This window comes from Aedes aegypti, chromosome 3 (assembly GCF_002204515.2).
Source record: "Aedes aegypti strain LVP_AGWG chromosome 3, AaegL5.0 Primary Assembly, whole genome shotgun sequence".
NCBI lineage: Eukaryota > Metazoa > Arthropoda > Insecta > Diptera > Culicidae > Aedes > Aedes aegypti.
In genome coordinates this window covers 108,057,773-108,071,604 of record NC_035109.1, presented here as the reverse complement: position 1 = coordinate 108,071,604, position 13,832 = coordinate 108,057,773, and the positions used below count along the sequence as shown (strand labels likewise).

The following is a 13,832-nucleotide window of genomic DNA, read 5'->3' as shown; positions in this document are numbered from 1 at the left end:
AAAAAAAAAAAATCGTGTTTAAAAGAAACTTCACGACGCACAAGGATGCTTACGGATCTTTTCATGTGTCATATACTTTAAAAAGAGAAGAAGAAATCATGCTAAAAGAAGCTAAGGAAACTTACTCAATTGTGTGTAACTTACATTGCATTTTTTTCTTTCTCGAAGAATTGCTGGACTCTAGGATATCTTTGGAAGAGGAATAGTACAGAAATTACTGATAATTAAATTAAAAAAAAAATTAATGGATATATCAACGTTGATCTGCAGAGGTATTTCATGCGACAAATTGAGAAAAAAAAAAATCTGTCGTGAGAACATATGGAGTACCCGCGTAGCAATCTCTGGAGAGACAAGAATTTACACCTGGATTCACTGAAATATGTATTATTTATTTATCTATTTATTATAATATTTATTATCTATAAATGTTTATTATAATATTTCTTATCTAGCTGTACATTACTATAATTTTTAAATTTATTGCGTGTCGAAAAATAATAATGATGTTTAACTTTGTCCATTATGCTGTTTACATTACATACTGTGCAGTGACTCAATTTCATTTTCGTACGGGGCACTGCTTTCATATCAAGTTGGTATAAAACTAATGAATGGTGCATGGACTTCGGTATACTTTATCAATAACGAAGGTCATAGGTGTCATCTATTATTTGGCAATGACAAACTGTATTCATTTGCTTAAATCTTTGGAATAATGGGAAAGTATTGAGTTTGTGTCTATAATTGACCCAATTCCATATTCGTACACCTAACAAAAAAGAAATATACAACATTCAAAATTAATTTTTAATGGACTAGATGATTACGTAAGCTCTTCGTTGTGTTGTTCAGATGCAGTAGAGTACATTTGGAAAATTTATAAGCGGACATATTTGAAATCAAAGTAAATTTAGGAAATATACCACTTTCCCATGTTTTTGCTTAAATATTCGGTAAGTCGAACAATAAATTACATTTTTTTTCAACATAACTTCCTTAAGAATGATTACTGAGAATATCGCACAAGTTTCAAAAAATTATAATCAGTTTTAGAGTAGCTAGGAGTGGATATCTACACCTTATACTTTTGGATCTTAGGTAATATAACATTTATAACAAATCCAAAACCAAAAATTTTAACAACTACCGAAAAGCTAAACATTACATATAATTTGCAATTGGATTAGATGGACAAATTGATGTGAAGATTTGCGAAAAAGTTACACGTCTTCTCAGTGAGAATCGAACTCACGACTCCCCGATCTCTAGTTGGGGCGCGTTAACCACTACGCCATGAGAGGACTCATGAACGCAGAAGTTAACCTGAATTCGATTTCAGCTCAATAATCACGTGGTCCTCTTTCGCAAAGTGCACCTCTTTCGGAAGAATTAGATGCCCATCCAAACACAACGCTTTCTATATATATCCAATGCCTAGCCCGAGAGCGCATTGTTTTTTAGGTATAGGAATAGCACACTACACTAGCCAGCAACTGCGCTGGCTGAGGTTTCTATTGTGTGGGCTTCCAATGGGTCGCGACGTTCTCAAACGACCGGTTACGGAACATGAGTCCGTTGCTCGATAAATACTTGTTTTAATTATGAATCGTGGTTTACGGCCAACCAGCCGAGTGGAAGTTTAACAACTACCGAAAAGCTAAACATTACATATAATTTGCAATTGGATTAGATGGACAAATTGATGTGAAGATTTGCGAAAAAGTTACACGTCTTCTCAGTGAGAATCGAACTCACGACTCCCCGATCTCTAGTTGGGGCGCGTTAACCACTACGCCATGAGAGGACTCATGAACGCAGAAGTTAACCTGAATTCGATTTCAGCTCAATAATCACGTGGTCCTCTTTCGCAAAGTGCACCTCTTTCGGAAGAATTAGATGCCCATCCAAACACAACGCTTTCTATATATATCCAATGCCTAGCCCGAGAGCGCATTGTTTTTTAGGTATAGGAATAGCACACTACACTAGCCAGCAACTGCGCTGGCTGAGGTTTCTATTGTGTGGGCTTCCAATGGGTCGCGACGTTCTCAAACGACCGGTTACGGAACATGAGTCCGTTGCTCGATAAATACTTGTTTTAATTATGAATCGTGGTTTACGGCCAACCAGCCGAGTGGAAGTTTAACAACTACCGAAAAGCTAAACATTACATATAATTTGCAATTGGATTAGATGGACAAATTGATGTGAAGATTTGCGAAAAAGTTACACGTCTTCTCAGTGAGAATCGAACTCACGACTCCCCGATCTCTAGTTGGGGCGCGTTAACCACTACGCCATGAGAGGACTCATGAACGCAGAAGTTAACCTGAATTCGATTTCAGCTCAATAATCACGTGGTCCTCTTTCGCAAAGTGCACCTCTTTCGGAAGAATTAGATGCCCATCCAAACACAACGCTTTCTATATATATCCAATGCCTAGCCCGAGAGCGCATTGTTTTTTAGGTATAGGAATAGCACACTACACTAGCCAGCAACTGCGCTGGCTGAGGTTTCTATTGTGTGGGCTTCCAATGGGTCGCGACGTTCTCAAACGACCGGTTACGGAACATGAGTCCGTTGCTCGATAAATACTTGTTTTAATTATGAATCGTGGTTTACGGCCAACCAGCCGAGTGGAAGTTTAACAACTACCGAAAAGCTAAACATTACATATAATTTGCAATTGGATTAGATGGACAAATTGATGTGAAGATTTGCGAAAAAGTTACACGTCTTCTCAGTGAGAATCGAACTCACGACTCCCCGATCTCTAGTTGGGGCGCGTTAACCACTACGCCATGAGAGGACTCATGAACGCAGAAGTTAACCTGAATTCGATTTCAGCTCAATAATCACGTGGTCCTCTTTCGCAAAGTGCACCTCTTTCGGAAGAATTAGATGCCCATCCAAACACAACGCTTTCTATATATATCCAATGCCTAGCCCGAGAGCGCATTGTTTTTTAGGTATAGGAATAGCACACTACACTAGCCAGCAACTGCGCTGGCTGAGGTTTCTATTGTGTGGGCTTCCAATGGGTCGCGACGTTCTCAAACGACCGGTTACGGAACATGAGTCCGTTGCTCGATAAATACTTGTTTTAATTATGAATCGTGGTTTACGGCCAACCAGCCGAGTGGAAGTTTAACAACTACCGAAAAGCTAAACATTACATATAATTTGCAATTGGATTAGATGGACAAATTGATGTGAAGATTTGCGAAAAAGTTACACGTCTTCTCAGTGAGAATCGAACTCACGACTCCCCGATCTCTAGTTGGGGCGCGTTAACCACTACGCCATGAGAGGACTCATGAACGCAGAAGTTAACCTGAATTCGATTTCAGCTCAATAATCACGTGGTCCTCTTTCGCAAAGTGCACCTCTTTCGGAAGAATTAGATGCCCATCCAAACACAACGCTTTCTATATATATCCAATGCCTAGCCCGAGAGCGCATTGTTTTTTAGGTATAGGAATAGCACACTACACTAGCCAGCAACTGCGCTGGCTGAGGTTTCTATTGTGTGGGCTTCCAATGGGTCGCGACGTTCTCAAACGACCGGTTACGGAACATGAGTCCGTTGCTCGATAAATACTTGTTTTAATTATGAATCGTGGTTTACGGCCAACCAGCCGAGTGGAAGTTTAACAACTACCGAAAAGCTAAACATTACATATAATTTGCAATTGGATTAGATGGACAAATTGATGTGAAGATTTGCGAAAAAGTTACACGTCTTCTCAGTGAGAATCGAACTCACGACTCCCCGATCTCTAGTTGGGGCGCGTTAACCACTACGCCATGAGAGGACTCATGAACGCAGAAGTTAACCTGAATTCGATTTCAGCTCAATAATCACGTGGTCCTCTTTCGCAAAGTGCACCTCTTTCGGAAGAATTAGATGCCCATCCAAACACAACGCTTTCTATATATATCCAATGCCTAGCCCGAGAGCGCATTGTTTTTTAGGTATAGGAATAGCACACTACACTAGCCAGCAACTGCGCTGGCTGAGGTTTCTATTGTGTGGGCTTCCAATGGGTCGCGACGTTCTCAAACGACCGGTTACGGAACATGAGTCCGTTGCTCGATAAATACTTGTTTTAATTATGAATCGTGGTTTACGGCCAACCAGCCGAGTGGAAGTTTAACAACTACCGAAAAGCTAAACATTACATATAATTTGCAATTGGATTAGATGGACAAATTGATGTGAAGATTTGCGAAAAAGTTACACGTCTTCTCAGTGAGAATCGAACTCACGACTCCCCGATCTCTAGTTGGGGCGCGTTAACCACTACGCCATGAGAGGACTCATGAACGCAGAAGTTAACCTGAATTCGATTTCAGCTCAATAATCACGTGGTCCTCTTTCGCAAAGTGCACCTCTTTCGGAAGAATTAGATGCCCATCCAAACACAACGCTTTCTATATATATCCAATGCCTAGCCCGAGAGCGCATTGTTTTTTAGGTATAGGAATAGCACACTACACTAGCCAGCAACTGCGCTGGCTGAGGTTTCTATTGTGTGGGCTTCCAATGGGTCGCGACGTTCTCAAACGACCGGTTACGGAACATGAGTCCGTTGCTCGATAAATACTTGTTTTAATTATGAATCGTGGTTTACGGCCAACCAGCCGAGTGGAAGTTTTTCGGTAGTTGTTAAACTTCCACTCGGCTGGTTGGCCGTAAACCACGATTCATAATTAAAACAAGTATTTATCGAGCAACGGACTCATGTTCCGTAACCGGTCGTTTGAGAACGTCGCGACCCATTGGAAGCCCACACAATAGAAACCTCAGCCAGCGCAGTTGCTGGCTAGTGTAGTGTGCTATTCCTATACCTAAAAAACAATGCGCTCTCGGGCTAGGCATTGGATATATATAGAAAGCGTTGTGTTTGGATGGGCATCTAATTCTTCCGAAAGAGGTGCACTTTGCGAAAGAGGACCACGTGATTATTGAGCTGAAATCGAATTCAGGTTAACTTCTGCGTTCATGAGTCCTCTCATGGCGTAGTGGTTAACGCGCCCCAACTAGAGATCGGGGAGTCGTGAGTTCGATTCTCACTGAGAAGACGTGTAACTTTTTCGCAAATCTTCACATCAATTTGTCCATCTAATCCAATTGCAAATTATATGTAATGTTTAGCTTTTCGGTAGTTGTTAAACTTCCACTCGGCTGGTTGGCCGTAAACCACGATTCATAATTAAAACAAGTATTTATCGAGCAACGGACTCATGTTCCGTAACCGGTCGTTTGAGAACGTCGCGACCCATTGGAAGCCCACACAATAGAAACCTCAGCCAGCGCAGTTGCTGGCTAGTGTAGTGTGCTATTCCTATACCTAAAAAACAATGCGCTCTCGGGCTAGGCATTGGATATATATAGAAAGCGTTGTGTTTGGATGGGCATCTAATTCTTCCGAAAGAGGTGCACTTTGCGAAAGAGGACCACGTGATTATTGAGCTGAAATCGAATTCAGGTTAACTTCTGCGTTCATGAGTCCTCTCATGGCGTAGTGGTTAACGCGCCCCAACTAGAGATCGGGGAGTCGTGAGTTCGATTCTCACTGAGAAGACGTGTAACTTTTTCGCAAATCTTCACATCAATTTGTCCATCTAATCCAATTGCAAATTATATGTAATGTTTAGCTTTTCGGTAGTTGTTAAACTTCCACTCGGCTGGTTGGCCGTAAACCACGATTCATAATTAAAACAAGTATTTATCGAGCAACGGACTCATGTTCCGTAACCGGTCGTTTGAGAACGTCGCGACCCATTGGAAGCCCACACAATAGAAACCTCAGCCAGCGCAGTTGCTGGCTAGTGTAGTGTGCTATTCCTATACCTAAAAAACAATGCGCTCTCGGGCTAGGCATTGGATATATATAGAAAGCGTTGTGTTTGGATGGGCATCTAATTCTTCCGAAAGAGGTGCACTTTGCGAAAGAGGACCACGTGATTATTGAGCTGAAATCGAATTCAGGTTAACTTCTGCGTTCATGAGTCCTCTCATGGCGTAGTGGTTAACGCGCCCCAACTAGAGATCGGGGAGTCGTGAGTTCGATTCTCACTGAGAAGACGTGTAACTTTTTCGCAAATCTTCACATCAATTTGTCCATCTAATCCAATTGCAAATTATATGTAATGTTTAGCTTTTCGGTAGTTGTTAAACTTCCACTCGGCTGGTTGGCCGTAAACCACGATTCATAATTAAAACAAGTATTTATCGAGCAACGGACTCATGTTCCGTAACCGGTCGTTTGAGAACGTCGCGACCCATTGGAAGCCCACACAATAGAAACCTCAGCCAGCGCAGTTGCTGGCTAGTGTAGTGTGCTATTCCTATACCTAAAAAACAATGCGCTCTCGGGCTAGGCATTGGATATATATAGAAAGCGTTGTGTTTGGATGGGCATCTAATTCTTCCGAAAGAGGTGCACTTTGCGAAAGAGGACCACGTGATTATTGAGCTGAAATCGAATTCAGGTTAACTTCTGCGTTCATGAGTCCTCTCATGGCGTAGTGGTTAACGCGCCCCAACTAGAGATCGGGGAGTCGTGAGTTCGATTCTCACTGAGAAGACGTGTAACTTTTTCGCAAATCTTCACATCAATTTGTCCATCTAATCCAATTGCAAATTATATGTAATGTTTAGCTTTTCGGTAGTTGTTAAACTTCCACTCGGCTGGTTGGCCGTAAACCACGATTCATAATTAAAACAAGTATTTATCGAGCAACGGACTCATGTTCCGTAACCGGTCGTTTGAGAACGTCGCGACCCATTGGAAGCCCACACAATAGAAACCTCAGCCAGCGCAGTTGCTGGCTAGTGTAGTGTGCTATTCCTATACCTAAAAAACAATGCGCTCTCGGGCTAGGCATTGGATATATATAGAAAGCGTTGTGTTTGGATGGGCATCTAATTCTTCCGAAAGAGGTGCACTTTGCGAAAGAGGACCACGTGATTATTGAGCTGAAATCGAATTCAGGTTAACTTCTGCGTTCATGAGTCCTCTCATGGCGTAGTGGTTAACGCGCCCCAACTAGAGATCGGGGAGTCGTGAGTTCGATTCTCACTGAGAAGACGTGTAACTTTTTCGCAAATCTTCACATCAATTTGTCCATCTAATCCAATTGCAAATTATATGTAATGTTTAGCTTTTCGGTAGTTGTTAAACTTCCACTCGGCTGGTTGGCCGTAAACCACGATTCATAATTAAAACAAAAATTTTAGTCAATTTCTTTAAGTTTGGCTTCTAAATGGATATACATAATCAATAGTTAATGTTCCTACCAAAACATTGCGTAATTATTATTTTTAATTTACATTTTACTACCAAACATGATTATGGAGGTTTATAGCATAAATATTATTGCCTAAACCGCAACACAAACGTTTTCTTAAAATGATGAAAACAACAGGATATATTCTAGTAAAAATTATATCAATGCTCTCTGCTCATTCAAGTTATTTTGTATTTTTCTTATAAAATCAATAGATTGCAAAATGGGGTGCTGTTTTGAATATAATTTGAACATAATTCAGAGATAATTGAATTTGCGATGACATCAATTCAAGCGTGTGCTAGAATAAGGGCGTAAGTCGCATGATCGATTTCTCTTCATCGATCCTCTCTTCTGTCAATAAAAGTGACAAGACGCAAGTTTGTCAGCATTTTTTCACCTCAGGACGCAAGATTGTATCGCTGCCTAGCGTCCTGAAGTGAAAAAACCTGACTTAATCCACCGATGGTGAGACTGAACCCTTCTTACATTTCCATACAGGTATGAGATAATTATTATTCATCATTCATTTGGAACCTTGTACCAGTACAGTGGGGATTCGCTCGTTGGGGTTCCGCTACATGGAATGACTCGATGGTTGGATGTTCGCTGGTTGGAAAATATTCCAACTAAAAGCACTCAAATGTCAACATAAAATATCAAACTAACTTTGACGTCTGAGTATCGTCGCTTTGAAGTCTCCATATATAGAACAAATGCGTATGTATATGTGCGTTTTGTGGCGATTTGCTGTCCAGATGCGTTCGTGTGGAGCATTTTCACCAGCTGTCAGTCTTTCCTACTAACGGGTCGGATTCGCTAGATGGAAGGCAGTCGTGTTCCACCCAGCGAATCCCCGGTGTATAACTAAACTTTAGGATGTTGTGACTATGTTCTATCTGCCCTAATAGTTTAATGGTTTGCGAAAAAGTCCAGGAAACTGCACGTCAAAAGGCGGATATCGAACTTTATTAGTTTTCATACGCTTATTATCATAGTTTAAGAGGGTCTATAAACCTATGTTGCCACCCTGTAAAATAATATCGAAAAATAAAAAATTAATGTCCTAAAATGATTTTGCCAGCGATTTTTTTTAAGATTTATGTGCAAGTTTAAATTGAAAAAAGGGGAATTTTAGAGATTTTTGAAAATAATGATTTTTATCTCTGTAATTTATAATTCGATTGCAATATGGTTGTGAATGATATCCGAGCTTTCAATCGACGAAAAAAGAGCTTAAATTGGATTAAAAATAGCTGAGAAATTGATCAAAATGTAAAAAAATGAATATTTTAGAGAATTTTTTTTCCAGTACTTTAGAAAATTCTTCCAATGATATCTCTGAAACTAGTAATCCGATTTCAATAAAAATTTTAAGGCTTATGATTGAATGTCAGAGCTTTCATTAGCCGATAAAAGAACTTAAATCGGTTCAAAAATGGCTGAGATATCGATCAAAATGCAGACAGTTGAAAATATTAGAATATGCTTTTTCTAGTACTTCACGATACTGTTTGAATCATAACTCTGTAACGAAATGTCCGATCGCAATGAAATTCAATAGCGTTCTATGGGAATGTTGTAGCTTTCTTTTAGAGCTAAAAGTGTTTAAATCGGTTGACAAACGGCTGAGATAATTGAGTGACATTTTTTGTAACACACACACACACATACGCACACACATACACACACACATACACACACACGGACATGTGCTCAGTTCGTCGAGCTCTATCGATTGGTATATGAGACTTGGCCCTCCGGGCCTCGGATCAAAAGTCGGTTTTTCAAGCGATCTTTATACCCTTCTTATGGTTGTAAGAAGGGTAAAAAGGGGAATTTTAGAGATTTTTGAAAATAATGATTTTTATCTCTGTAATTTATAATTCGATTGCAATATGGTTGTGAATGATATCCGAGCTTTCAATCGACGAAAAAAGAGCTTAAATTGGATTAAAAATAGCTGAGAAATTGATCAAAATGTAAAAAAATGAATATTTTAGAGAATTTTTTTTCCAGTACTTTAGAAAATTCTTCCAATGATATCTCTGAAACTAGTAATCCGATTTCAATAAAAATTTTAAGGCTTATGATTGAATGTCAGAGCTTTCATTAGCCGATAAAAGAACTTAAATCGGTTCAAAAATGGCTGAGATATCGATCAAAATGCAGACAGTTGAAAATATTAGAATATGCTTTTTCTAGTACTTCACGATACTGTTTGAATCATAACTCTGTAACGAAATGTCCGATCGCAATGAAATTCAATAGCGTTCTATGGGAATGTTGTAGCTTTCTTTTAGAGCTAAAAGTGTTTAAATCGGTTGACAAACGGCTGAGATAATTGAGTGACATTTTTTGTAACACACACACACACACATACACACACACATACGCACACACATACACACACACATACACACACACGGACATGTGCTCAGTTCGTCGAGCTCTATCGATTGGTATATGAGACTTGGCCCTCCGGGCCTCGGATCAAAAGTCGGTTTTTCAAGCGATCTTTATACCCTTCTTATGGTTGTAAGAAGGGTAAAAAGAGGAATTTTATAGATTTTTTTGGATAAAATCGATTTTTATCTCTGTAACTTTACGTTCGATTGCAGCATGTTTATGAATGATGTCAAAGCTTTCAATCGATGGAAAAAGAGCTCAAATCGGATCAAAAATAGCTGAGAAATTGATCAAAATGTAAAAAATTGAATATTCTAAAATAAACTTATTTATTTCCAGTACTTTACAAAATTCTTCTATTGATATCTCTGTAACAAATAATCCGATTTCAATGAAAATTTGAAGGGTTATGAATGAATGTTAGAGCTTCCATAAGTCGATAAAAGAACTCGAATCGGTTCAAAAATGGCTGAGAAATTGATCAAAATGCAAACAGTTGAAAGTAATAAAATATGCTTTTTCTAGTACTTCACGATACTGTTTGAATCATAACTCTGTAACGAAATGTCCGATCGCAATGAAATTCAATAGCGTTCTATGGGAATGTTGTAGCTTTCATTTAGAGCTAAAAGTGTTTAAATCGGTTGACAAACAGCTGAGATAATTGAGTGACATTTTTTGTAACACACACACACACACACATACACACACACATACACACACACATACACACACACGGACATGTGCTCAGTTCGTCGAGCTCTATCGATTGGTATATGAGACTTGGCCCTCCGGGCCTCGGATCAAAAGTCGGTTTTTCAAGCGATCTTTATACCCTTCTTATGGTTGTAAGAAGGGTAAAAACCCAACAATCCCGCATCTTGTCACTTTTATTGACAGAAGAGAGGATCGATGAAGAGAAATCGATCATGCGACTTACGCCCTTATTCTAGCACACGCTTGAATTATGAGGAGGTATGTACAGCGTAGTTTAGGGTACTTTATTGTAAAACGAAGTTAGTAGTTCAAATTATTTTCACAGACAAATTGAAACTTAATCTTTACCTGTTGTGTAGAACGAAAATTTGGTTCACATAAATTAAAAATTTCATTTGAGAAGAGTTTTGAAGTTATGGCACAACAATTTTCTGAACTCAAAATGGATAAAAACTGTATGATTTCTGTAAACTGTATACATTTCAACTAAATTTCTAACAGAGCTTACGAATATAATTAATAGATTGGATCCAATGACAAAAATGAACGTTATTGTTCGAATTATTGGATTTTATAGCAAAAATCATCGGAAAACTTGTATTTCTCATAATTTTACCTAAATTTCATATATGTCCGCTAATAAATTGTCTAAATGTACTCCACCACTTCTGAACATCATAATAAAGCACTTCAGCAATCACATAGAGCTTTTAAATTTAGTTTTGAATGATGTGCGTTTGAATTTTGGTAGGTGTACGAATATGGAATTGGGTTGTTTAGTGATGAAAAATTCACAGTTCTTTGTAGCTTGATCGAAAGAGCACATTTTTTTAAGTGTGACACGATTTTATTGCGTTCAATATCTTAATTTTGATATAGTAAATGATTGAAAAAGATTTCATTACGTCGACTCAATGACATTTCAATTTACATAATGACAGCTCGTCCCGAAGTAAAATTTGCCGAGGGGTGATTCAAACGCGATTTCCATACTAAATTCAAACGTGTTTTAAAAATTGTTCCAGGGCACGGAAAATTATGAAACTTTGGATTCTGGCTCAGTTTGTAACGTAGAATCAGAATATGTCAAAAACAGGATACCCCTAAACAAGCCAATTGGGTGAATTTTAAACATAAATTCAATACTTTTCCAATTATCCAAAGATGAATGTAAATGTAAACATTTTGTGATTGGCAAACAATAGATGGCACCTATTATCTTCAATGTGGATAAAGTATTTGTAGCTCAATACATCATTTGATAATTTTTTACTAACTTGATGTGAGAACAGTATCCTGTACGAATATGAAATTGGGCCACTGTATGTTAAAACAGACCCTGCAAATCGATACTGGGCAAGATGGGTCAACTCTCGTTTTATACGTAGTTTCAAAGTACATGTATTACCAAATTGTTTTATTTTCTATAGAAAGCCGTTAGACTCCCTGAATAATGGTTGTTACGAATAAGTTTCCGTGATGTTAACTATAAAATTACAAAATTACAAAAAAGATCTATTTGATTCGTATTTAGGGAGTTACAGATATCTCCCAGATATCAGATATCACCCTACTTTTTGTTCACATTTGAACTTGATTGAACGCATCTGAACCTGTACCAGTCTAATATGAACAATGATAATAAACCAATCATGCTTACCTGTTTCGGCAGAACTTTGTCCCTCCCCGGCGAGAACCAACTCGCCGATGGACAAAATGCATTCCTTTGCTTTGGCGGCATGCTGAGAATCGATGCACCCTTTCAGCAGGGACAGCATCCGCTCTAGTTCCGTAGCCATTGTCCACTTCACCAATCACTTTTTGCACTCTTGATTTTATATCACAAAAACTATCCACTGCAACAGTTGCACTTCATTATCGCGCGCGCCATGAAAAAACACGAACAAAACCAAGGTATCTAAAAGGGAGGTAATACGGTGTGTCAAATTGGTTGATCCGCCATATTGGAAAACAATGAGCCATTTTACGAAGCAGGTCAAATGACAGGAGACCTGGGATTTTTCAATCATCGTCGTCAGTTTTGGCGATGATGATGGTTGATGACTGTGCGCATTTCTAGCGTAGCTTTTCACACAGGCGAAAACTTAAATGGAGAAAAAATATTAAAATATTTCTGATCACAGAAATGCCTTTTTATGTGAAATATAGGTGAAAAGGAGGTAGCTGATACAATAACTATGTGTAAAGTTGCAGTAACAAACATTTTTGGATCTCTTTTTTGTCATTTTCTTCATTTCTTCGTTTGGTAAGATGAGGCGTTATTAAAAATCACGCTGGATTTAATCCCAGGTCTCCTGTCAATTGACGCCGTTTTGGCGATCAGCTGTTCCGAAACGTCTCGTAAAATGGCTTATATGACACCTGGCCACTTTGTTTTCGCGAAATGAACCAGCATGCCATGAAATGAAATTCACTATTTCACCGACCACTTTGTTTTGTTTCGTACGTGTACTGAAATGTCATTAATAGCGGACCATGGAAAAGGAAAGAAATTTCGTTTGAATGGTTCTATGGTCTTAAATATGTATGAGTAATGAACCTGGGGTGCCTCAAATCGTAAGCATGTTTAGATCAAGACCACAAAATAGAAGACAACGAAATTGGATATATCTCGAAAAATTATTCATACAGACTCAAGTCAAAAGAGTATACAAACTTACTTTATCAATCCTACGTGTTTCGCAGACGAAATTCTACACGTTTCGCTCTGAACCAACTCATTTTTCACTCTTAGAACGTTTAATTTCCGGATTTACAAAACGACGAAAGTAAGATTTTCAACTTTCGCAACCTAACCACTACTTTCGTCACCCCGCTGTATAGAGAGACAAAGTGACTTAACCACGAATCAAAACAAAACACTACTTGAGTCGATTTTACACTGGTAGAAAAACGTCGAAAGTAACTGAATGAAACGACTTATCATTTTGGCATACAATTTTTGTGGTAAACAATAGGAACTATCTAGTATTTCAACGCGAGCTGAATGCATGCAAAATTTAGGCGATGTACACGGTAAAAAAAAAGTTAAAAAGTGGATTCATTTTAATACAGATTTAGAAGACAGGTTGTGATTCTTCTAAATTAATTTTCTCAAAACTGTATGAAAGTTACTTACGTCTATTTGAAAAAGTAATCGAGATATGACTAACGAACGTACCTCAGAATATCGAGGCGTTGGATTTGCAAAATTGTGATGAGGTTGCGTATACTGAATCTTTCAAAGCAGCCTCAATTGAAACACTTGTATGAGTTCTACAGTTAATTTGTTTCAATATCGTGTCAAATGGTTTCACTGCACAAAATGATGGCATCTGAAATTCAAAATAAATTTTACCTTTACAAAATAACTAAACTTTATTCCACTTACCTTCACTATTGAGTC

The 13,832-nt window shown here is 38.4% G+C and overlaps 1 protein-coding gene across 1 annotated transcript in view; it reads right to left on the bottom strand.

The window, feature by feature from the left end:
• Positions 1-12,359, bottom strand: part of LOC5570160 (DNA-dependent protein kinase catalytic subunit) — a 112,490-nt gene extending 100,131 nt beyond the window's left edge. The window contains exon 1 of the mRNA XM_021849074.1: positions 12,087-12,359. Coding sequence (XP_021704766.1) covers positions 12,087-12,148 — 62 coding nt within the window. The 5' untranslated portion in view covers positions 12,149-12,359. The remainder of the gene's footprint in view (positions 1-12,086) is intronic.
• Positions 12,360-13,832: the final 1,473 nt, after the last annotated feature.